Here is a 24,608-nt window from a genome sequence, read left to right as displayed (position 1 = left end):
TTACGAAAGGAAAAACGTTTTTTTTACGATGGGATTTTTATTCCAACAAGAAGGCAATACAAAACAGATCCACAAATGAAGGGGAAAATTATACGGGAAAAACTGCTAGTGCTCAAAACACTGCACACAACAGCTACCAAAACAAGGCTATCAAAAGATTTAAACACCACATGTGAAACAATAAGGGAAATTACAATCAAAACTTGGAAAAGAATTCTCCAGACAGCAAATACTTTGTGCTTTAAATTCAGACCTCTCCTGTGCAGCAACCAAATAACAGAACCAACAGAGTTGAACGGTACCTGCCTCAGCTTCTACTCACTCTTCCTTCTTGCGCTTTCATATTCCTATGATTCAAACATTATTTTCATTATGCCTTTTGGTTGCTTTTCTTCTTGGTAAGTAGAAAATAGGAAAGCTTGTAACATGCAATCAGAAACAAGACACGGGGAAGGTCCACAAGTTAAAAGAGATCTAGCAGCTTTCTAAGTAACCACTTCAAGTCGTCTCTAAAATGCTATATTGGAGACTATATTCAATTCTTCTAAATAGATCCAACCACAGGATATATATACAAGTAACCGCTTCAAGGAAAAGTGTCTAATCAACCAATTCTAATTTATTATTATATAGGTCCAGTTTATTGAAATGGAGCACTCCACAAATCAATGAACTCAGTTCTTCAATTTGCAGCATAAGGAAAAGTATATCTGTCCTGATATCCTTCCTTAATAGTCGTTCTAAGTGGCTATTCGATGTTAGTGACTAGCATGAATCAAGTTGAAGAAGTTAGGTAAATGGGACGTCTATTCCTAATGCAGCCCTTCATGAAAAAGAGCCTACAGATAGGAGAAAATTGAACAATCTTGGGCTCCTGAGCAAATTCAAAGACTGGATATCACTACAGATAACTGAAACCACAGGTTTTGTCAAAGAAATTTGAAAACATATTTTGAGTATTATTCTTCGTAGTCTTTGAATAGCATCCTGAAAGCATCAATCAGCTCACCTAGCATACTCAACACTCGAAGAAGCATTGTTACTATTACATCCTACACTGCTTGGTTGAACCACCCCCTCTAAGTAACATGTTATGGAGTTTCTTCATGACACAAATTGTGCTAATTCCACAGCACATTTTAAGCTTGACACGATATGATCAAGCTCGACTAACAACAATTGCCAAGGATTACAAAACTCCATTGACGACTCATTCCGAATCCCTTTTCATTATTATGTTGGGGCATGTTACAGTCCACCATTTCTACCTGCGAAAGTTAAGGATTGTGTCGTCTGTCAAATTACCTACTCATCTATAGCTTCTTCCTCACTCAGAGAGTTGAAGTAGCTTTGATGTTGGAGTGAATCCAACTAACCAACACCTCATGCTTTCTTTTCAGGTTTCAGATAATTGACCATGTTTCAAAGAACCACGCTATTAAACACAGGGTCAGGGTCAGGGTCAGGGCCAAGGTCAAGGTTTAATTTTTTAATAGGAAGGAGCCGAGAAATTCTTTAACATCAATAGTTTATACAATTTGGTTATGGTTCCAATATATTATGCTTCTTTAATCTTTTGTTCCATATCAAACGAGAAGATTAAGAAACTATAGATTTTCTCCTATGTTTAGCATTACTCTGACCTGTTCTATAATTCGAGTATTATATATTTCTTCTCTCCTATGATTTTTCCTTTTTGACGGACATGATCTTTCATAATTATTCTGGAATAAAAAGACTTGTTCGTATAGAATATTAATTAGAACTTCAGTAATTTTATAATATCAACCGCCATGATTACTGATCAACTCAAGTTGTTGATGAGCAAACTTGGTTAGAATATTATTTCTTAATGTAACAAAAGTACCCAAAAAAAAGTTTCTAGGCATCCCATCTCCCCAACAGTCCATCTTGAGCTTGCTTAAGTTTTTAGGTACCGTCTCTTTCTCCCATTTGAACGTGCTTAGCTTAAATTTAAGAAATAGTACAAATAAACAATATATCTAAACCCAAACCTTAGACAAATACCGTCGAAGGGTCTAATCTCTAAATGCTGTTGAAATGTCCTTACAACAGGTTTGCTTGAACTTCCACAAACACTCACAAAAGGTTCACTAAAGATGTAAGCATGACCATTTAGAAAGTAAGATAGCATGCAAGCTATTTCTAGATAATCTGTTTTTTCTGAACAGCTGCACGTATAATATTACTCCAAAAATTGATAATAACATAACCTAGCAGCATGGAGTTTCTTTATGAAAAAGAAAAAAGAAAAATAGGCCCCATGATCTATAATGCACTAAAGAAAAATCAAACTAATTGGTATGTATGATGCAACAACAAACTTATTATTTAATTAACAGGATTCCCTAATTTAAACTATATTCAAACGAGGAAACTTGACACCATTCATTTAATTAAAAGGAGAAAAAAAGGAGAGTTCAATTGAACTAGAATACTGGTGAATTTAACATAGTTTAGTCCAAATAACAATAACGTGGCATTCTCCAATGAGGTTGAAATTCTTACCTTATTAACATTGCAATACTCAAATAAGAAAAAAGAATAAATGTTATTAGTACAACCAAACTGTTACACGAAGTATTAGATAAATTTACTCTAAAAATAGTAAATACACTGTTAGATTGTATTTAAAATTAGTGAAAAGAACCACACACTCAGACATAAAGAACATTTCAATATACTAACATTAGAAAAAAAAATATATGTTGAGGAGACGATAACTATCAAGTTATGCATCAAACGTCTTTGGTTCATCACAAAGGTGCAACTTTTAATTTTATTGGCCAAATATAACACTTCTATTTTTTCTTTTATAATTATTTTTCTAATAGCAGTGTCTTCAAAATTTGAGTTATGATACAAAGAAATATCTCATCAACTGTGATAACTGACAGTCAAAGAAAGATCACAAATTGACTTCAACTAATATGGAGTAAAATAATTAAAAATAGAGGTTTGTAAGTTTTTGTCATTTGCTGTTCTCTGTAGAAAGCAGTCATTTCTAAATCCATGTGTGTATGGAGCTTCTAGGGTATTAAGTCAGGTTGTCGTAATTCTCAAATTCAAATCCGAAGACAAAAGGAAAGAGCATTTGTTTCCCAAAGTCAAGACCTAATCTAACCATTCGAGAAGAGGCGCTAACATTAGCTGAGCCCGAGGTGTCAGCATTGCCAATTAACGGCCGTTTGCAAGTGGAAAGCGAAATCCGCTCCATTATTCAAGTGCGGTATTTCCACAAACTGAGTTACACATGGCACAGCGAATAGAAAGCCTAGCCCTTCTCGTTGCTCATGAGAAGAGAGGAGAGAAGCAACTTAGGTCACAGCCAACCGGACCCACTTCACAGCAATCGAAAAAATTATTGGGTTTATTTTTTTATTTTTTATTTTTGAAACAATAACCAAACCTTGGCCCAATGCTCTACTTTTTTTGAAGTCTACGAAGAAATCAAGCAGCTAATGCAATTAACAATAACCCAAACGAAAAAGAAAAGGAAAAGAGAACCGTACGAAAAAAGAGAAAAAAAAGAGTATTGTTAAGTTTTGAAGCTTACCAGGAAGAAGATAGGCTGAGAGGAATATGCTGTACAAGGAGTTCATTTCTTTTCTTTTCCTTTCTGTTCCGACTGCCGGCTTCCGCCTCCATAGCAGAGTTGCAAACGACCGTCAAATGCAGGCGAAAACTGATAATGATGATGATTTTCCATTTGTGGAGCAGCCGAAGAAGTCGCCGCTCCGAAGAGGAAAGGTAAATTGGATCCGTCAACAGGAGAAAACCTCTGGATATGAGGCAAAAGTGATGAATTGGACTGAAGGGTCCCCCTATAATAACCCGGAAGGTTGGAAGCAATGGTGAAGTTGAGGTTGTAGTCGCTGCCACCCGCCGGTTGAGTTGTGGCCACGGGAATTATATTGCCATCGTGAACAAAAGAGAAATGATGAAGCTGCTCCGCATTATTGTCACTAGCTGAGACGCTGCTAAATAATGGAGTGCTTGACATGGTTTGTGGCAACGGAGTTCCCAAATTCATTTGTTCGGAAAATCCCGAAGAGTGGTGAGTTCTAGAAGTGGACGACTCAAGAATTCCCGAGCTGAAGTAATCCATAGCAACGGTCGATGACTGCCACTGCCTTTCTACAGCCACGCCGGCGTCCCGATGAGCTGAAACCGTTGCAGCACCGCCAGAGAGTAGCTCGGTGAAAGATGAATTTGGGGCCATGGAGGTGAGATTATGATCGGCGATGCGAGAAGAGTCCTGTTCTTTTTCCTTTTCCTTTTGTGCTCTCTCTTTCGCCCTTTCGCGAGCTTTGAGGCGGTTCACGCGAACCTCAGACCGCGAGAGAGACAAACCTGAACCCTTACTGGTTTCGGAGTTACTACTGCAAGCAGATTTGGACAAGGAAACATGTAATTGGCTCTGATTCTGCTCGACTGGGTCTAACGACCCGGGTTGATCAGTGACACTAATCTTTTCACCACTCAGCTGTTTTGGAGTTTCCGGAAAAGAGGCATTCAGCGAAGGCAACTCTGCTATTGCATCCGCGGCCGCTTTGATCAGCCACTCGATAGCCTTGCTTGGTTGATCAAAACCCAACCGATCTTGAAGATCGTAGAACTGAATCGCCGTCGCTACCGATAACCGAACCCTTCGATCTCTAAGTCCCTTTGAAGTCCACACCTTGCTATGCCTGTCCTTCCCGCCCGAAGCTCGAGAAACCCTAATAATCCGGGAGTGGTGCCATCCACGAAGCTGATTACCATCATCATCATCTCCTACTACAACTCCACTGCCCACTAACGCGGTGCTACCACCAACCCTTTTTGATTCTTTGTCTTCTTCATCCTCCGGTTGAATGTTCTCAATCCCTTTTAATCCTATCTTATTGGAGTCGCTACTTCTGCCAGTTGCTAACCTTGGGAACTTACGCGGTTGTTCTTGTATATTATCCACCACCTCCATAACACTTTCATTCCTCAACTACTCAAACAAAGATCCGTAAATGAAGACCCCTTTGACCCTTGGCAGATGCTTTTTATCCCACCTCTACACAGAGAGAGAGAGAGAGAGAGAGAGAGAGAGGAGGGTGCAGGTCGTCTAGAGAGAGAAATAAGTAGGGCAGATGTTGAAATACGGCAGGGGCGGTGGTTGTATTCTGCACATATTGATGATGATAATTCAGAGAGTACCTCTTTACTTTGTGCTGTCTGTGTAGTAATTAAAAGGCCTTCTTTTACCCTTTGATATATCACAATCTTTAGTCAGCAGAGCAGGCAGCCCTTCCGTTCAAAACTCCCAAAAGTTCCCGAAATTGTGTGCTCCCCAGAGGCAAAAACCGCTGGTTATCTCAGACCTCTCAGCTTCGCTTCCTCCAGCCTGCAAGCCTCATCTTAAAACCTAAAAAGACAGAGAAGATGAGCTTAAAAGCGTTTTATTAAAGAAGATGAGCTTTTACAAATGTGTAAAATATCCATTTTAAAGAGAACCTCCAACTTCGGACCTTTTCACACCGTCTAATATGGCTTAATCTCACCTCCTTTCTTCGTATGCCTCTTTCGGTTTCAGAGCTTGGAAAACATTTTTGAAAGGAGAAAGTAGAGAAATAGAGCAAGAACTCACGGATCTGAGCTAACAAGACTCCCCTTGCGTAGTATTTAAAGCTTCATCTCTGGTCCTAAAAATGGCAGACAAAATACATTAACACGACAACTCTGAGAAATATTTTTTATTAAAAAAAATCAAAAGAAACCAACAAATTCATGTTTCCAAATTATCCACACTAGCACGAACAAGAAACTATTAAATTTATTAAACTGGAGGACAAGGTTGGGTCCGGAGAACGGATTACGCATACATCAATAATTCAGATGACAGGTGTTCATCTCTGAGAGGCAAATCGCTAAACCTAGAATTTACATAACCTGGACAATTTTTTTTTTGTTTAATTTCTTCAAATTACTCAGCTACATTCAAAAACCTTTGCAGATCTGTATTCTCTTGAACCGAAATTAACCACTGAAAGTAGAAATCATCTTCTTCATGCTCAAAATTTTAGTTGAATAGAAAAACGAGAGACTAAAAACAAATTTCAACTATTCCATCGAAAAATCAAACAAAATATACACAGTCACAAAACTGAAATTAAACCGTACGAATTTCCGAGCCTAGATTAGATTCACACTCATCTAGCTAGGTTATCGTTCTCTAAACAACATATATACCTCGATTACAAGAAAGAGAAAAGCCCGCAAGCAGCTCAATCTCTCAAGCACTGACATGTAATTTTCTTCTCCTCGAACTGCAAGTAACACAAAAGTTTCAAATCACATCACGTATTGATACCAATAGATAAAAAGCTGAAATCACATTAAATCTTGATAGCAATAGACAAAATTTCAAAATCACATCACGTCTTGGTTCCAATAGATAAAAAGCTAAAATCAGTAACCTCCAAGCTAAAATCACATCACGTCTTGATAGCAATAGACAAAATTTCAAATAAAAAATTGTGTGATGATACAAAGACAGCGGAATTTCGTAGAGAATAGAGAATATACGATGCCTGCGCTTCAAATCCTTGTGAAACAAAACGATCGAGTCTACAGTCCGGGAAGATAGTTGGAGCGGAACGGCGGGAAAATTGAGAGAGAAAAAGAAAGAGTTGTGAAATGAAAGCGAAGAACTGAAGAAAAGAAGAAGACAGTGAATAAATGAAGGAGATATTTATTATTATTATTATTATTTTTTTTTTTTTGGTCACCGGACTTATCGGGAAAACTCCGACACTCCGCCGTTCCCCGCATTAAATATGCCCCCCTTTCTTCTGGTTTTCTTTCCCCTAAAAACATTCAATAACATTAACCAATAATAAAGCAAATAAACCTTAGCTTAATATCAATTTAAATTAAATATTCATTCTACCTAAAAAAAATTAATAATAATGTTATCAACATAACAAATCTTCATATATTTCTAATATTTAAAAAGAATAAAAATGAACGAGGACCATAGTAAAGATCATAAATTTTCACGTCTCTATTGGTTGAATGGCGAGTCGTGTTCGACTGTCTTTTAGTTGTGGAGTCGTTGGTTTGCATGGACGTTCCTAGTTTTGGTGTTAGAGAACTATTTTTCCTTGGGATGGTAGCTCACACCACTGATAGGTTCGTTATGGCTAGTTTGTGATACAACCTAAATGAAGAGCATAGTCGTCTGGTTCTCGATTGAGTACTTCGTGACTATTTTGGCCACGTGTTATGCATAATTTACCTCTTTTTGACCGATTATTTTTCTGTTTCTCGTATGAAGACAGTAACGAGATGGAAAAAGTATAAAATTGAATATAGTTACACGAGCATAGATATTCTAATTATAGAGGAAAAAAGTGACACGAAAACTATATATTATACACGTATTAAATTTATTATACCTAGATCGAGATGAATTGAAGGGTGATTATTAGGTTTGAAATCTATGTAGTGGTGGTATCGTAATTATGAGTGAAATGGAGGTCTAGTTGAGAAGAGCTAAAAAGGGAGCACTAAACTCCATGCTGTGCGTGGAGGAAAAAGATTCGTGTTTGTGTTAATTTTAATTTTTTAAAAATGACGTCGTAATAGAGGAATTAGATATATAATTAGTTAATTAAGACGATTAATTAATTTAATTAAAAGTACTGGGAATGGGGATATTCCATACTTCATGTGGATATAGACTCCTGTCCGTACGACAAACGACATGTCTCGTTGCTTCCCTTATTTGCTGCATTGTATATAATTATTGTTGTTCAATATATATATATATATATATATATTTTTTCCTGTTAGATAAATTGGGTCGGGGACATATTATATTTCTCCTTCTCCATCCAATTTCCCACTAAATCTCGTTTAATATAAATATATTTCAATTTATAGTTTAATTTAAATTAAAAAATTAATATTAAAAATTGATTTTTAAAAATTACGTCAGTATTTTATGAAATATATTGATTTATTAAACTTATTTTTTTGAAATTCTATCCCTGCCCAAATAAATTGAGAATTTTGGAGGTGGGCTTTTCCATTATGCTCCGCAGACATCTCTAATCTAATGAACATGTTGAATTGTTTTTAAAAATAATATTAAATCGTGTAATTTTTAATTTTCACTTTAAAATATTAAATTTGAATCAATTTTGCATTTTATTGTTTATAAAATTACTTATGTACTTTAAAAATTACAATATTACTTTAGTAATTTTTATTTCAGTATTGGAATATTTAAAATAAAAAATAGTTTTGGAAAGTAGAGTAATATTATAATTAATTTTAGAAAGATGAGAAAAGGTTATAAAATTAAGGGTAAATTATCCTGAATCGTTTGTAATAATGATTAATAACAAATTAATTTTTAATTAAAAAAATGTGAGCGCGTGTTCACAGAAACCAAAAACGAATCACTTGCCGGCTAAACACTAAAAAAAAGATAATATTAATTTTTTTTCTTTTATTTTTATAATACACCCATTCTTTTTATTTCATTTTTTATATTTTTGAAAATATATAAATTTAATTACAATATTAAATGGCCTAACTCTCAAATTTATTTTATTTTAATTATTTTATTAATTCATAGCAAATTGAATTTCATAGTCGATGATATAATTAGTTGAACTATGGGAGTCGAGGGGCAAAAATGGAAAGGAGATTGGTTTGATAGAGGCAGAAGACAGTGTGAATGTTGGTGGGGGCAATAAGATAGCACGCTTGAGGCAGGGGCACGTGTCACTGTCGAAAGCGTGTGAGCTCGTTTCTCAATGGCAATATAATACCCACACCCACGTGTCACGGTCACATGACCCTGCTACGCTGGCATCTCCACGTGTCACGGTATCCCTGACCTTACCCTTGCATCAAATGTGGGCCGTGAGTATAGAAATGATGGATCTGGGCTGTAGCGGGTATGTTTCAGGCCCAGTCTAAACCCTAACCGCAGCTGCAGAGTTCTTGTTGCCATCGTTCGTCTTCGTTTGTTTCCCGCTCTGCTGGTTTCGTAACTTGGATTTTGGCGTCAAAAGTTCAGATATGGCTGCTGCTTTTGCTTCGAAATGTTCCCGAGGTATGCGATTTTCTGAAATAGTGGATACTGGAACTTCTTTTGTTCTTTGATTCGGAGATGCTAATGCTATAAGATTTGTAGCCTATTCTTTTAGGATTTTTCTGCCTCGAACCTTGATTTGAGCTGATTCAGCTTAGGAAATGCTGGTTTTTCTGTTTCTTTCTGACTGCTAGCAAAACAATTCTAATTTCGTGTTGCTCATCTTATATATTTGCTCCTGTTTTAATGTTACTGATCATATAGCACCGTGGAGTTGAAGTGGCATTTATACATTGGTTAGTTTGAATACTTCTTAAACTAGTTGAGTGTTTTTTTTTCTTACTTACTGATCTTTCCAACTTGATAATTTGTGCACACGATGATGTAAAATTTATCTTAACTTTGATATTTCGATATTTTACTTGTCTTATTTTGGTTTGTATTTCTAGTTGTTATGAAACTCATTTTGGCATATTGTTTAGGGTTCATGGTATGATGTAAAATTTATCTTAAATTTGAGATTTCGATATTTTACTTGTCTTATTTTGGTTTGTATTTCTAGTTGTTGTGAAACTCATTTTGGCATATTGTTTCGTGCTCAATGATCCTGGAAAATTAAACTAGTCGGCCGTTCATTGTTGGGTGGACTCGGAAAAAATTTGTCTGGTTCATTGACCGCATCGAATGCGACAGTATGCAGCAGTTTCATCTCGCAGGTCTGGTTCTCTGAAATTTTAATCTACTCATCTGAATTTCAACCCTAAAATGATAGTTGAAGGAAAAAAAAAATGTATAGTAGATTCATATGCATGAACACGGAGGGTAAGGAAACAGAGGATTGCAAAGTTACATGCATCTAATACTATTTATACAAAGATTACTATGCAAGGGATAGTATGGCTAAAATAGGTATTTAGAAACACAGCATTCTTGCAGAACATCTAGAGAAGTTGGTTATGAGGCTAGTGTGGATAATTTGGGTATAGTTTAAGATCTAGCTGTTTGCAAATATTTTCCTGGATTGAAGCGATAGAAACTCAGTGTTCATAACCTGAATTTGTGCTTTGCTTCTTAAATTGGATGGTTTTTATTTTCTGCACATCGACATATAATCATTAATATCTTGAAGTGCTACTGAAATGAAGGAAGTACTGATATATAGTTTTAAGAGGAATAAAATAGTTTGAAAAGATACATTGAAATTTTAAAGTCATTGCAAGTAGCATAAAATGCTGATGATAATCGATACACTACTATCAACATTTGATCCTACCTTATGTATTGTTATCTTTTGCAGCAACAAAGAACTTTCATACAGATGAGAACTGTGCTAAAAGTAGTGGACAATTCAGGGGCAAAAAAGGTGATGTGCATACAAGCATTGAAGGGAAAGAAAGGAGCACGACTAGGAGACACTATAGTCGCATCAGTGAAGGAAGCACATCCTAATGGAAAAGTAAAGAAAGGAAAGGTTGTATATGGTGTAGTTGTGCGAGCGGCAATGCAAAAAGGTCGTTGTGATGGGAGTGAGGTCAAGTTTGATGATAATGCTGTTGTACTTGTGGATAAGCAAGGTCAACCTATTGGAACTAGAGTGTTTGGCCCAGTCCCTCACGAACTGAGGAAGAAAAAGCACGTAAAGATTCTTACTTTGGCCGAGCACATTGCCTGAAACCAATTAATCAGATTGGAGCCAAGGCTCGTAACTTCTCGACGATGCGCCCAAATGTGTACCCCATTGGGATTTATTGGAAGAAAGAAAAGGAGTATGCAAAAAACATATGATAAATTGTGTTTGGCAAATAATAACAGGAAAGCTGTTGCAGTTGCTACTGGCGTTGCTGTTTCTCAGGTTCTTCCCAACATTCTTCCTCACATCATTGCATGAAAGTTATAGATCGTTCTGTGGTCCAGTTAGGCAGTTACCATATATATTTTGTTTGAATTTTAACAAACTATGATGTGATCGGTTAGTGTTCGAACCTGGTTCTCTAATACTCAAATGCCATGCTGAAAACTTTAAATTTAGTTTGAAGGCGTCTTTTGTGGATGTGTTTGTCTATCTATAATTTAAGTCAAAAGTCATTTGTAGCTCAAACCCATCATACAGCGGGAATTTGGCCTTGAATGGCAAGAGTAATATCACCGTTTGCATTACAATTTCATTATGAACCCCAACACTTGATAGGGTAGCTTGGAGTTCATGTGAACTAATATAAATTTCTAGCATCGGTCGATTCCTAGGATCAATGGGATGAAATTATTTGGACAATTTTCATATATCCAGTAATATAGATCGTACTTTTTCTCCTGTACTTTTTTTATGAACTCGTAAATCGTTAGAAATGGTGACATCGACCAATTTTAATCATATGGTGGCTAAGTGAAAAACTATATATATATATCTCGTATTTCCAATCTTTGATTGAATTTGTGACATTTTATTATTAGTAGAAAAAGGGTTATTATAAGTTGAATTCGGAATAAAAAAACTTCTTGGTATTGTGTGTCTCATATTTGCCCTCCCCCTGGCTACCATAAATCCACAATCGAATCTTCACATCAGTGGCAATAACGTAAAACAAAACAACAGACTGAATCTTCAGTTGTGATTTGACTGTGCACAAAATTCTCTGTTTTTGGCCGCAACTTAATGAACACCATAAACTCTCGACCCCATGAATGGCCTCAATTGGCCGAGTCAATGTCCTAATTCCAAGGAACCTTTCCCCTCTAAAACCATAAACCGATCAGATCATAATCCACAATTCCGACACAATAAAAAACAAAATCAAATTCCCAGATTCCAAATCCCCTTGAATGGCCACAATCCCATTTCGATCATGAATCTAACAACACCAACAACAGCAATGGACGACCCTCATAAGCTTCAGAACCTACCCTCTTTCAAACTCTCCCGCTACTCCTCTACCGTCCGAGACTCCGACGCCGGCGATGACCTCCGCTACACCAGCTTGAAGGACATTCTTCTGAACTCCCCGTCCTACAGCGGCGTTAATGAGTTCAACGAGTTCAATTTGTCGAATATTACGATCCGAAACGAGCTCGTGAAAAGGGCCGCGTCGGCGTACCTTCAATCGGCGGCGATCTTGGTCGGCCGAAATGAGAGCTGTTTCGTGGGATTCTGGGAGAGGCTCAGGATCAAACTCGCCGCCCTCCGCTCCCGTTGGTGTGATTGCTTTCCCCGCTTTTTTGGCTTCTTTAGGTTCGCCTTTTAGACTAAGTCTAGACCTCCGCTTTTCAATTCATCTCTTTATTCATTTTTTCTCATTGTTTCCCCCTTTCCTTCCCTAACATTCCTCTTTTATGTTTCCTCTTTTTAAATATATTTCTCCATCTTGTTCTCGTTCTCGTTCAACAGATAAAGTGCAAATTACCTCTTTTAAGGTCAAACGTTCGATCCCAACTCCCANTTTTTATTTTTTTACAAATTGTCATTATTTTCGCATATCTAAAGAAAATATTTATAACTATAAAAAAATAATAACTTTAAAAGTAAAGAAAAATCCACTAGAATGAGTTACTTATCCTTGGTTGTAGGGTCTATTCTTGTAAATAAAAGGAATTTCCGAGGGGAGGAAAATGAAATACGGTAAGAAATGAGGGACTAGAATGCAATTAATGTAACATTTCGGTAGAAGGCAAGTTAAAAAGGTTAACGGTTAAGAGGAGGGAAAGAGGGGAAGGCAGAATTCTGACGGCGTCACGATCCTCGAGAAGAAAAGGACAGGAGACAACGCTGACCGTCAAACGACGGCGTTTCAGTCGTTGTTTGTCGGGTTGTCGGCATCACACCCCCCAGTTTTCCCTTCCTTCGTTTTATTCACTTCTGTCCTTTTCCACAAAATCCCCTCCCCCCTTCTTTTCGGGTAATACTGTAACGACGTCGTTTCTTTTTGAGTAATATTAATTTACCTTTATTTATTATTTATCATCTCACAGTCAAAAGCATTCTGTTATATTGATTTTATTCGGATTATTAAGCTAAATAAATTAAATTAATTAGGAGATAACAAAAAAAAAAAAAAAAAAAAGACATATCAATCACGTCGAACAGAAGCACGCGCTGTAGGAAAAAAAGAAAAAAAAAAAAAAGAAAAAAGAAAAAAGAAAAGGCAATGTCGGAGTCCGTACATTCAATTCAACAGTATGAGAGCACCATAAAACCACAGAATCAGCAGCACTCACAGAGAATCAAAACCAGAGAGGAAAAAAAAGATTTAAGCAAGCAATGGAAATGGAATTAGCGAACCCGTACGAGGTGGTCCGGCAGCTGGCGGAGTGCAATGCGGTGGTTGTTTTCAGCATCAGCGGTTGCTGCATGTGCACCGTCGTCAAGCGTCTCCTCTTCGGCCTCGGCGTCGGCCCCACCGTCGTCGAACTCGACCACCTCTCCCATCCTTCCGCCGACGACATTCAAGCCGTCCTCCACCACCTCCTCCCTCACCAGCCCCACCCCATCCCCGCCGTGTTCGTCGGCGGCAAGTTCCTCGGCGGCCTCGACACCCTCATGTCTTCCCACATCAATGGCTCCCTCGTCCCGCTCCTGAAGCAAGCCGGCGCTCTCTGGCTCTGATATCACTTTTCTCCTAAAAATTATCTCTACCTTTATCTTAATTTCGTGGTTCAAATTTGTGATGTGTTCTAAATGTTATATAGTTTATTAAGGGAAAATTTGAAAAGGGTATTTATGTCTTTTTGTCCTCATCTTCAAACTGCATGCCTATGTGAAGAACACGATGGAGGTATTTTGGGATCTCTGAGTATCATTGGAGAATGATATGATTGGCCCAATTTTTAGAAATTTTTTTTTTTTTTTTTTTTTTTTTTTTTTTTTTTTTTTTTTTTTTTTTTTTTTTTTTTTTNAAAATAAATAACAAAAATCTATATGTGGAAATAAAGGGTTGAAAATGCAATTTAAAATAAATAAAATTATAAAAACAATCCTGTCTTATTAAAAAAAAAATCATTAATTATTTTTAAAATTTTATTTTTTAAGTAGAAAAGTCAGTGGTTGAAATTTAATATGGAGATGTAAAATTGATTGAATAATGAATTTGGTTTGCATTTATTAAGCATTATGAATTAAATAAATATTAAATTCCATTTTATTGAAGATCGGTAATTTAAAAGTAAAACAGAAGTTGGGGGAATTGCAATTTGGAAGACGATCAATTTTCAGTGCCTCTCTTTCTCTTTGAATTTCTTGGCCAAGTCTTCGCGTAGCGCCGACAAGATCTTTCTACTTTTTTTTCTCCCATTTTCCGGCCGCCGGAGACAGGATCTCTTTGAATATAGTCGCCGGAAGTGATAGTTGGGGTAATGGGTCCGAGATGCAGATGGGGTTTGATGATGGGCGGTGCTCTTGTCGCCGTTTTTCTTGCGGTGGCTATGACTTCCCGGACCGCTCCTATGATTTCGCTCTTTGGTCGCACCAATAAGCCCTGTCGTTGTGGTGATGTACGTTTTCAGAACCTTAATTGTCTCTATGGTTGTGTTGATGTATGTTGAAGCTTAGCATTTCTTCAAGTTGTCTTTGATTTGAAGTATCGTTCTCTCTTGTGCTGCTGAAATTGGGAGTTAGATGAATCAGGATGATTTGGAATCTTTGTTTTGTTGATGTTTTATGCAAAATTAAGTTTCTGTGCTTTGAATTATGGAATTGATATCTTCCATCTTCCATTAATGGAAACGAGATTTCTTCCATTTAAGCTGTTTGATTCTTAATGCACAGGATACTCCCAAGTACAGTGGTATGGTGGAGGGTTGTTGTTGTGATTATGAGACTGTTGATCGACTAAATGAGGAAGTTCTGTATCCGTCCCTTCAAGAGCTTGTTAAAACTCCATTCTTCCGCTATTTCAAGGTGAGCTTAAATTTAATTGGATGATTTTGATGAACTGATATTATACCATATCTTGTTATATTATGGATCTAAACGCCAATTTGAAACAAAACCCTGTGCACTAAGGCTCCTTTTGGCTGTAATTTCTAAGTCTATAAGAACTACAAGAACTTGACAGGACGCGAGAGAATTTTGGAATGGAAAAGCAATGTGATGTAAAGCCTGTTCTGTTTAATACATTTGCGTCGTGTATTGTAATATACTTGTATCAGTTGTTGTGTTATACGCATCAAGCTTACTAGCATGCCTACTGCCAATGCTGGATCATCATTTTCACAGGTTAAGTTGTGGTGTGATTGTCCCTTTTGGCCTGACGATGGTATGTGCCGATTGCGAGATTGTAGTGTTTGTGAATGCCCAGATAATGAGTTCCCTGAATCTTTTAAAAAGCCCCGTATCCTTTCATCCGAGGCCTTTGTTTGTCAAGAGGGAAAGCCCCAAGCTACTGTGGATCGTACGCTAGATCGTAAAGCTTTCAAAGGGTGGACTGAAGTAGACAATCCCTGGACCAATGATGATGAGACTGATGATGGTGTGTTATATAAAATACAACGGTTTAGTAAGAACATTGGTTATTCTGTTGTCGAGTTGCTTATTTGTTTCCATTTGATTTGTTTTTACCAGCTGAGATGACATATGTAAACCTTCAACTGAACCCTGAACGCTACACCGGATACACTGGTCCATCTGCTAGAAGGATTTGGGATGCTGTCTATTCAGAAAACTGCCCAAAATGTAACATCTCGCTCTCGGTCTCTTTGTTTCTCCACCTCTCTAAGTGCATAGTAATTTATGGATATCTATTATTCATTCTCAACATACATTTATGAACAAATGAACACCGAGTAGAGAGATGTGGGCTAAGATTCCTGGAACCATTGTTAACTGATAACTCAGCGTAGCAGAACAGCTGGTTAAAAGTACTGCACGATGATCTCTATTTTCCATGTTTGAGTAGCAATTTTCAGTCATGGTCACCAATTAAAACGTCTGCGGCTCTCTCAAGAATTAGTGATAAAATGTGTTCATTTGATTCCTTATGGGACTTATGATCTCTTTTGGATGCTCAAACTTGATGTTATGTTTGCTGCATATCCTGTTGCTCTCATATTAAAGATAAAATGTTAGCATTCATTGTATGTTGTAGGTACATCATGAACATCTTCTTTATTCCATGAATCATGTCTTGATCTTTTTGTTTCTTTTCTTTTGCCAGATCCATCAGAAGAGTTATGCCAAGAGGAAAGAATATTATACAAATTGATATCTGGTCTACATTCCTCTATTTCGGTCCACATAGCTGCAGATTATCTGATTGATGAGTCTAAAAATTTGGTACAGTTTCTATTTCATCAAACTTCTCAAATGCCGTGGTTATAGTCTAAAATATTTTCTTTCCCTTGCAGTGGGGTCAAAATCTTTCTTTGCTGTATGATCGTGTCCTGAGATATCCAGATCGTGTAAGAAACTTGTACTTCACGTATCTCTTCGTTCTCCGAGCTGTGACAAAAGTGAGTAGAAACATGGCCCTAACGATATGTCTCTCTTAATAGTTATTTGATGGTATTGTTTGTGTTTATGCTTAATATATCCACTTTGGGGTGGATTCTTGTTGCAATTACATCTAGGCCACGGAGTATCTAGAGCATGCCGAATACGATACTGGTAACGTAAATGAAGACCTGAAGACACAATCCTTGATGAAACAGCTGCTTTTCAATTCTAAATTACAAGCTGCTTGCCCACTTCCATTTGATGAAGCCAAGTTATGGAAAGGTCAAAAAGGACCAGAATTGAAGCGGCAAATACAAAAACAATTCAGAAACATCAGGTGGTTCTTTTAGGCCACACCCTTTTTCTTTTGATCATTTGATGAAATATTATGTAAGTAGTAACTGTAACTCTCTTCTTGTATGTCATGCAGCGCGCTGATGGATTGTGTCGGGTGTGAGAAATGTCGACTTTGGGGGAAGCTTCAGGTTCTTGGACTCGGTACTGCATTGAAGATCCTCTTCTCTGGTGATGATCATCAAGAACACTCGAGTCTGGATGTAAGTAATTCTGAATTATCAACCTCAATATCTTCGATTGATTGTTTGTTGGGGAGACATTTCTGGACTTATGATTCTTCATGTCCAAGTATTCATTATAAGCACTTAAAAGTCATATTTGAACTTGGAACTAAGTGTGACAAGACAAAGTAGATTCATGGCATATTCGAACTTATCTCGAGTAGTCTTTTGAATTTCTGGATGAATCATCTTACGTATCTGACCTAATTCGTTTCCGTGGGTTACAGTTGCAAAGGAATGAAGTAATTGCCCTCATGAACCTACTCAATCGGCTATCGGAATCAGTCAAATTCGTCCATGAAGTCGGTCCATCTGCTGAAACTACAATGGAAGGACGAATTGCTGCTCCCGTCACAGAAAGTTGTCCATTTCATAGAATGTGGGCATCCATATTCAATAGCTAGCCCAAACATTGATTATAGGTTAAATCTTTGTAACTGAGGAAACTGTTGAAATTATGTACCATAACAGCCATGAATAACTATAGCAGCGAGAGTTTTTTGTGATCACTACAATAGTTGTAGTTACAAAAACATTGGAGAAACTAAATCTGGTAAGCCATGAGAGATACTGTTGTTGTAAAATGGATTTTGAAGAAGGTAAGATAATAACCCTTCCACAGAACCTGCTTTGCCATGATATAGAGACCTTGTTCCTTGTACTTGTATTACCATTGATTCAGTTTGATTTTGATTCGTACGGGTTCACCATGAAATCAATATATAGCAGCGGAAATGAAGTCTATAATTCAAAGGTTGCGAACCAAATAAACTCTGTTAAACTGTTTTGGGTATGTAGTAGTCATATTGTCACACAGAAAATGAAGAATACATACAGGACGCAAATATTGTATGTACTTCACTGTTTTCACAACTGAATAGAGTATCAGCCCATTTAGATCAGACGACCAATTTTGTGCATGAGCAGCTCCCTTGCAGACGGAAGAACCGTCAGATGCCCAAGTCAGAGTGAAAACAGTATCAAATATCTTTATTGCCTTCTGCACAAAATGAACAAAACAAAAAAAAAAAAAAGGATATTCAGACATGGTAGTATTTATAAATTTAATATTAGAAATGCGAAAGTCAAAACCGAAATGGTTATCAAACGGGGTCTAAACATTCTACCAAAATTTTAAAAACCAAATATTATATGGTGCAAGTCGGCCTGAATACCACGGTTGTTCTTTTCTAAATGAGTAAAAAAAAAACTTAGAAGATGATGATCTAAGCAAATCCTAAAATGCTATTGAACACATCATTACCTAGCGGGATTTCCTTTGACGTTTGCTAGGTTTCATTGTTTCCTTTCTTGGATCATCAGGTGCTTTTAACTCAATATATGGCTGCAAGCATATCATAACACAATATGAAGTAAAAAACAATCAAATTAAACTATTGGACTTTCTATATGTAAAAGAATCTCTCAGATCCAGAAAGTATATCATTACCATCGTGAAAATGGCATTTATGTTTAGTTCAAACACATATTTTCTCTATGACTAATAGCTACCTAAAGCCTGTTCCTTAATCCCTTACAATCCTGGATATTAGTATAACTATCAGAAATAAACTGCCAGCCAAAAGCCAAACCTGCTATATTATACTCTTTATAATCTTGTGGTAAACGCAGGTGAATAATTGAAGGCTACAAGTCTCGAATCAAATAAAAGTCCACAGTGCGTGTATATATATGTGTGTGTATGTCGGAGTCACAGTGAAGAGAAATTATTCAATGTACTGACAGTTTTTTACATTGGATTTTTATGAGAGAAGTACCTCAAATTTGGTTCGTTTTGAATCCACGTTTAACGCTTATTATGAGGCAGACACATAGAATAATTTTCCAAGAAATTGTAGTTACTAATCCAATTTACAGGTTTGAAACTTGTCTGGCCTAGGAGGAGGCTAGAAAGGCACAACAGAGGAGACCAAGCTATACGATAGAATCAAAGCCTAAATGGAAGGCAATGGAAAGAGGACTTAAAAAAGTATGCATTAAAAGGTTAAAAGATTTGGACACTAGGCAGAAGGGGGCTTAAACTCAAACTATTAGTTATGGAAGAAACCTTCAGTTCAAACATCTGGCTCATGGACAATTACTCGAGATTTGTAACAGCTCAAGCCCACGCTAGCAATATTGTTCTTTTTGGGCTTTCCCTTCTATACTTCCCTTCAAGGTTTTAAAACGCGTCTACTAGGAAAAGGTTTCCACGCCCTCTCAAACTAACGTTGGATCTCACAAGATTAGTGGTTTAGTAGGACATTTGCTCAATCAAAGAAAACTTCAACAGCTCAAGTATTGAATGATTAAGATAAAACTTCCCAAGAAAATAACGTTGAAACAAAAGGAATATAAGGCTGAATTTCAAACCTCGTCCCACTTTCTTTGTAGCTCAAGAAGCTCTTGGCAGTATACAAGACACTCAGCATGATACGCAGCAGCTAGTTCTTTTATCAAGGCCTTTCGTTTAATGATACCAATCACTTCAAAAGAAAAGAAAAAAAAGAATGATCAGTTCAATTACAGTTTATAGAACTGGAAGAATTTTAAGAGAAACGTCTCTGGAAACATCCCCAACAATGTCTTTGTCTACCATTCAAATTGGGAATGGAGCCAATTCGTCCATTCCCATAGCTACAATGTGTAAAGAAATAAGGGGAAAACCCCCATTACTCGGGAGTTAAGATCAGAACCACCCAGCCCTAATAAATCCCCAAAAGGCAATCAATAGCAAACAAAACCCAACAGACATAAAAATTCATCAAACAACGCTAAACAGAAAGCCCTCGGAATGAAGAAATCAAGATGAATAAGTGAATATTACTTCGACTGGGATCGAACGAAGGCGGAGGCAGTGGCGGAGGTGCAGAATCGACTTCGAGCGGAGGAGGTTGAGATTCAGATTGGGGTTGTTGCGATTCGTCAGCCATGGATGCGTCTCGAACGAAAGGAAAATGAATCGAATCGATGGGGGAGATGGGAGAGGGCAATAAAAAAGCTCAATCTCCGTAGTGAATCTTCGTAATAGGACTCATATTTGGTATTGCCCAAATGACAGAGACAGGGTTGTCGTCGTCGTCGTCGTCGTCGTCGTCGTCGTCTCCGAGAATTGGAATAGGGTTCGTTCTTTGTTACAGTGCTTCGGAGAAGATGAGTCAAATTGGGGCGTCAATGGCATCGCTTCCCCTATTTATTTACTTCACCACTCTGATCACTGTCCCCAAAAATCCTCCATCGGTTTCCAGATAAGAGATCCATGAAAGCTGCCGTCTTTGATTCTTTCATTCTCCTTCATCACTTTTTCCCTCTTTTTTGTGGAATATTTGGCTGCATTTATCTGCCCACAAACTAAAGATTTAGTCTCACTAATCTCAAATTTTCATGAAACTTTTCATCAAATTAGGTTCTAATTATGCTTTCTCATAACTTAATTTGTTTATGAATACAATTTACATTGAAAACACAATGTTTAAGATTTTGAATTCATAGATATGATTCATCCATCCACTGATTGATATCCAAAATTGTAGCACATTTGATTGTAATAAGAGTTCAAATCTTTGAAACTTTCCCTTGTGTTTTGTGTAATTGTTTTGGAAACTTGGACAGAATCAAGGCTGGCTTCTTGTCTTGCAGGATCAGCTGTTAACATGTTTTGCAGTCGGATATTCATGCTTTCCTGTGCTGTCGTCTTCATGTGATTATCTGTTGTCATTGAATAATTAGAGAGCTTGAATGTACACAACATTTTCCTATCATTCTTCTAAAATACATATCACATCCACATGTTGTCTGCTACCACTCACTTCAAGTCCATGGTTGTTGTTATGTGCCGTTTGTAACTACTACGACAACCCGATTGATTATCAATCGCGTGCTTCTTTCTTTTTCTTATCACATTGAGTCATTTATATGTTTGACAGATTCTTTGATCCAAAACTTGCTTAAACCTCACCATCGTTTCACATATTCTAAGAAGCCCACAAGTTGTAAACTTAAACCAGTAGGTCTTTGAGCGGATCCAACGTTAGCTCTAAGACGTTGACTCTAACTAGAAATGTAAATGCTCGAGCTTGAGAAGATTCGGGGTCCAGTCGGCCCGTAAAACTCACTCGAATAAGCAGTATTATTGAACCAGACAAAACAACAAGCAATAAAACAAGAAACGGATAAAACACCTAAACTATAAGACAAGTAAGCTTCTCCATACCGTTTAGTTAAGATATGCCAAATTCCACCAAGTAAAACAATGGTACAAGCAATAAAACAAAAAACGGATAAAACACCTAAACTATAAGATAAGTAAGCTTCTCCATACCGTTTAGTTAAGATATGCCAAATTCCACCAAGTAAAACAATGGTACTAGAGCAAGGGAAGTTTGACCCATAAGTTGGGGAAAAAAAAAATTATCTTAATTTTCCCCAACTTTTCACCAATTTTACCTACCAAATTAATTGTTTAAACAAACTTCTAATGTTCCATCGCTTTCGTTACAATTTTAGAAATAATCAAATAATTCTATAACACATTCAAATAATGTCCGGTTGAGATTTAAATCTTTTTTAATGAGATTTGTTTTTTAAAAAATACTTCGAAATAATGTGTTTGCTTTATACATTAAAACAAACTTATAAATCCTAAAAACTAATTTATAAAGTTATAGAAAATTATGGAAAGTCAAATAAAAATTAATAATGGATGTGCATTTTATTTTATTTTATTAGTTTAACACAATCGGTTAAAACTGATCGATAATCATAAGCTGCACGTTTTCCTTTTCTGGAAAAAAGAAATCAAAATTAAAGGCCAACCAATAATTCAATATAGATATTTTATATTCTATTGGGATCTTCCAAACCTCCATAAATTTTGTTGTTCAATTAGGACAGCAATTCTGTTCCTTGAAGCCTGTGACACTTGTCAGAAAAATTAACACAAATGTTAGAAACTGAATAGAAAATTTTGTCAACATTAACATACCAGAAAATTAAGAAACGTGGCATATGGATTTGCCAATCATGGTTAAATTTTGAAGAGGGCAAATGCAAAAGCTATTGGTCCCAGCAGATTTTGGGATATACCTCTAAACACCACATGTTAATCTCCTAGAAAGGTCGGGGAAAGAGATCAGACATTTGAAAACTGCAATAAATATCAATAGAAGATGTGTACTAAGCAGCACCAACATAGCCAAAAATATTGATTTCAAGTATCCCCCCTCGGCACAGGACTTTCATTCAATTCTTAGTCTACGCAGATTCTCATAAATATCACCCAAAGGCTTGCATTCACGCTCAACCCAACCAATCTGACCTCCTAGAGCATCTGTTTTCTCAACCATCATCCTTCAAAAGTAATGGCGAATTCCCGTATAGCAAGGTTCGTTACCGAGGTCGCGCCACCACAGATTATCAGTGTCATGAGACGCCGAACGTCAAAAGTGTTGGATACCATCAGTGAAGAGGAGAGAGATGGCAGCAAGAATGAGTATCCTGCTTCTCCAAGAAGCCTACCATCATCAACAACCCCTGCGTCTATGGTTGTTAGTGCCAATTCTGTGTACTTCGTCAGAAACATAAATAGATCTTTCTCCAAATTCAATGATTGAATAATTTGTTGTCTGGAGTGAAAATTAGGCCTTAAAGGCTTCATCACCATATCCGGTAGTTCAATTTTCATTTCGTTGTGGGATGAGTTCCTGAAATTTGTGCTCGCACAGTTTCCAGTGAACTTGCTAAAAGACTGTAATACAATCTTATGTATAGTTTGTCGAGTTTGAAATGAGGAATTTGTAATGTTAAAATGCATAAGAATACTGTCATTCAATCCAACAGTTTCAACGCAGATTAGTCAACAGAACATGCAAGATTAAATATTCAAATCATGCCTGCCATTTAATCTTTCCCTACACGGCCTAAACGAGTTTTTCATATGTTACGAAATGGGACATTAAACTCTCAGAGGGACTTGTTTGTTAGTACCAACACCAACCTTTTTCTTTGGAGGAGTTCATATCTTTTCGTTTGCGCACTCCGGAAGACATGAATGTGCTTTCTTTCTGATTCAACCTTTTCCTTCAGTTTCTCTAGGGCTGTTAATCATTACAAATCAAAATAAGAAAAATGTTTGGAAAACATCTATATGAACAAAAATAATAGAGGATTATTTATTTATTTATTTATGCAACAGCTTCGCTGAAAACAACAATCCTTCCCAACAAATTAACCCAGCAACCTTATTTACTTTTGGATAACGAGGAAAGAGCAGAGCCGATTTGATGCACGGATCAAAGGAATTTACCACAACTGGTTTTTAAAGTTTAACCTAATCCCTCTATTTAAATATATAAATATATATATGAAGCCGAAAATTTTAAATTATTTAGGCTAGTTAGGGCAGTTTTTCCGTACAGTCATCAAAAGGGACGAGGTGTTACCAGAGACATAAGTAGGCTGGAGCAACTCAATTGAACTGGAAGGCAGGGAATGTATTGGGCAAGAATCATTATCAATCCGTGTAGCGATCTCTTGAAACGCCTAACCTGAAACATAAGAATCTAAGAGTAAGCGAGTTGAACCACGACATATTGCTCAATTATTCATCTCTAACTTATTTTAACCAGAAACAAACTGTAACGGCCCAAAATCTATCACTAGCAGATATTGTCTTCTTTGATTTTTCTCTTCTGAACTTTCCCTCAAATTTTTAAAGCGTGTCTACTAGGGAGAGGTTTCTACTCCGGGAGAGGTTTAAAGGTTTCTACACCTAAGATATGATTTGATGGCACACTAATTAAGAGACAGGCCAATTTACCATCATGTATGATTCTAATTACTCCGGAAGTTTATATCTTCTTTTCCCAGTGATTAAGAATAGAGCGTGATGCAAATCAAGCTGAGCGAGCTTGCCTGGAGCCTGTTAGGCGTTGCAGAGAGAACCATCTTTGCAAGCCTTCGGTAAGGTTGACCCTTAAAACCCCCATCAACACCACTGCATGAATCCAAACAGTATATGCAGTCAGCACTATAATTTTGAAGTAAACCAAAAGGAACATGCCAGTAAAAAAAAATTATGAGGATTAATTATAACAATGGTGAACAATACTTCAACAGTATAACCATAGTTACAAGAAGTAGAACTTGCAATTCCTTTGTGTGAAGTTAATATTGTCCATCAGTCTTCCAGATGTTGCCACCAATATGTCCACAGAACTCGGTAGCTCAACCAAAAAATCTTCGGGATCGTAACAGATGCCTGCCTTGAGCTTAGGTCCCTTGATGAGCTCAGAATTTCATCTGCTATGGAGGATTGACCAACAGGCAGACCTAAAGATAAGCCAACAGCAGGCGCAACCGCAGTAAGAACCTCTTTAACCTGATTGAAAATAGCCGTGAGCATATTTCATGCAATTCAGCAAATCTGGAGCCATATGGTGCATAACCAAACTTTCAATTACTTGTGATACAATTAACAGATATATCACAGCTCAATGCTCTTCTAAATATG

At 37.0% G+C, this 24,608-nt stretch overlaps 5 protein-coding genes and 1 long non-coding RNA gene across 13 annotated transcripts; 4 read left to right on the top strand and 2 right to left on the bottom strand.

The window, feature by feature from the left end:
* Nucleotides 1-6,715, bottom strand: LOC111803790 (transcription factor TCP2-like). Of its 8 annotated transcripts, XM_023688342.1 has the most exons (6): nt 6,580-6,715; nt 6,244-6,320; nt 5,523-5,696; nt 5,260-5,419; nt 3,578-5,177; nt 1-347 (listed from the first exon to the last, which is right to left on the bottom strand). In XM_023688342.1, exon 5 carries the CDS (start codon nt 4,982-4,984, stop codon nt 3,620-3,622), a length of 1,365 nt encoding a protein of 454 aa, XP_023544110.1. In that variant the 5' UTR covers nt 4,985-5,177; nt 5,260-5,419; nt 5,523-5,696; nt 6,244-6,320; nt 6,580-6,715; the 3' UTR covers nt 1-347; nt 3,578-3,619. The 8 variants fall into 8 exon arrangements, with proteins under 8 accessions (XP_023544110.1, XP_023544107.1, XP_023544104.1 ...); XM_023688339.1 differs by having other exon boundaries at nt 3,578-5,419; nt 5,509-5,696; XM_023688336.1 differs by having other exon boundaries at nt 3,578-5,419.
* A 2,252-nt stretch (nt 6,716-8,967) lies between these two features.
* Nucleotides 8,968-11,150, top strand: LOC111804535 (50S ribosomal protein HLP, mitochondrial-like). The gene is made up of 3 exons (XM_023689379.1): nt 8,968-9,121; nt 9,725-9,816; nt 10,398-11,150. The coding sequence occupies exons 1-3, from the start codon at nt 9,088-9,090 to the stop codon at nt 10,770-10,772; spliced, it is 501 nt and encodes a 166-aa protein (XP_023545147.1). The 5' UTR covers nt 8,968-9,087; the 3' UTR covers nt 10,773-11,150.
* A 459-nt stretch (nt 11,151-11,609) lies between these two features.
* Nucleotides 11,610-12,358, top strand: LOC111804374. Its single transcript, XM_023689150.1, has one exon. It carries the CDS (start codon nt 11,779-11,781, stop codon nt 12,337-12,339), a length of 561 nt encoding a protein of 186 aa, XP_023544918.1. The 5' UTR covers nt 11,610-11,778; the 3' UTR covers nt 12,340-12,358.
* Nucleotides 12,359-13,352: 994 nt separating this feature from the next.
* LOC111803656 (glutaredoxin-C9-like) lies at nt 13,353-13,697 on the top strand. Its single transcript, XM_023688167.1, has one exon. It carries the CDS (start codon nt 13,353-13,355, stop codon nt 13,695-13,697), a length of 345 nt encoding a protein of 114 aa, XP_023543935.1.
* A 548-nt stretch (nt 13,698-14,245) lies between these two features.
* On the top strand, nt 14,246-17,722 carry LOC111803941 (endoplasmic reticulum oxidoreductin-1-like). The gene is made up of 9 exons (XM_023688564.1): nt 14,246-14,581; nt 14,856-14,987; nt 15,306-15,558; nt 15,651-15,761; nt 16,243-16,361; nt 16,433-16,537; nt 16,655-16,857; nt 16,951-17,077; nt 17,326-17,722. Exons 1-9 carry the CDS (start codon nt 14,444-14,446, stop codon nt 17,500-17,502), a joined length of 1,365 nt encoding a protein of 454 aa, XP_023544332.1. The 5' UTR covers nt 14,246-14,443; the 3' UTR covers nt 17,503-17,722.
* Nucleotides 17,723-17,842: 120 nt separating this feature from the next.
* LOC111803942 lies at nt 17,843-20,460 on the bottom strand. Its single transcript, XR_002816448.1, has 4 exons — nt 19,926-20,460; nt 19,472-19,584; nt 18,363-18,443; nt 17,843-18,098 (listed from the first exon to the last, which is right to left on the bottom strand). It is a non-coding gene; the product is annotated as an uncharacterized LOC111803942 (long non-coding RNA).
* Between the last annotated feature and the right edge of the window lie 4,148 nt (nt 20,461-24,608).

The sequence above is a fragment of the Cucurbita pepo genome, chromosome LG10 (assembly GCF_002806865.2).
Source record: "Cucurbita pepo subsp. pepo cultivar mu-cu-16 chromosome LG10, ASM280686v2, whole genome shotgun sequence".
Taxonomy (NCBI): domain Eukaryota; kingdom Viridiplantae; phylum Streptophyta; class Magnoliopsida; order Cucurbitales; family Cucurbitaceae; genus Cucurbita; species Cucurbita pepo.
Note: the sequence above shows the minus strand (reverse complement) of the source record. Positions and strands in the feature narration are given on the sequence as shown.

Coding starts and splice junctions, on each gene's coding strand:
- LOC111803790 (XM_023688339.1), bottom strand. CDS start 4,984: ATGGAGGTGGTGGATAATATACAAGAACAACCGCGTAAGTTCCCAAGG.
- LOC111804535 (XM_023689379.1), top strand. CDS start 9,088: ATGGCTGCTGCTTTTGCTTCGAAATGTTCCCGAG. Junction 9,122..9,724: donor TGCTTCGAAATGTTCCCGAG/GTATGCGATTTT, acceptor AAATTAAACTAG/TCGGCCGTTCATTGTTGGGT. Junction 9,817..10,397: donor GCAGCAGTTTCATCTCGCAG/GTCTGGTTCTCT, acceptor TATCTTTTGCAG/CAACAAAGAACTTTCATACA.
- LOC111804374 (XM_023689150.1), top strand. CDS start 11,779: ATGAATGGCCTCAATTGGCCGAGTCAATGTCCTAATTCCAAGGAACCT.
- LOC111803656 (XM_023688167.1), top strand. CDS start 13,353: ATGGAAATGGAATTAGCGAACCCGTACGAGGTGGTCCGGCAGCTGGCG.
- LOC111803941 (XM_023688564.1), top strand. CDS start 14,444: ATGGGTCCGAGATGCAGATGGGGTTTGATGATGGGCGGTGCTCTTGTC. Junction 16,858..16,950: donor AAACAATTCAGAAACATCAG/GTGGTTCTTTTA, acceptor TATGTCATGCAG/CGCGCTGATGGATTGTGTCG. Junction 17,078..17,325: donor AAGAACACTCGAGTCTGGAT/GTAAGTAATTCT, acceptor CGTGGGTTACAG/TTGCAAAGGAATGAAGTAAT.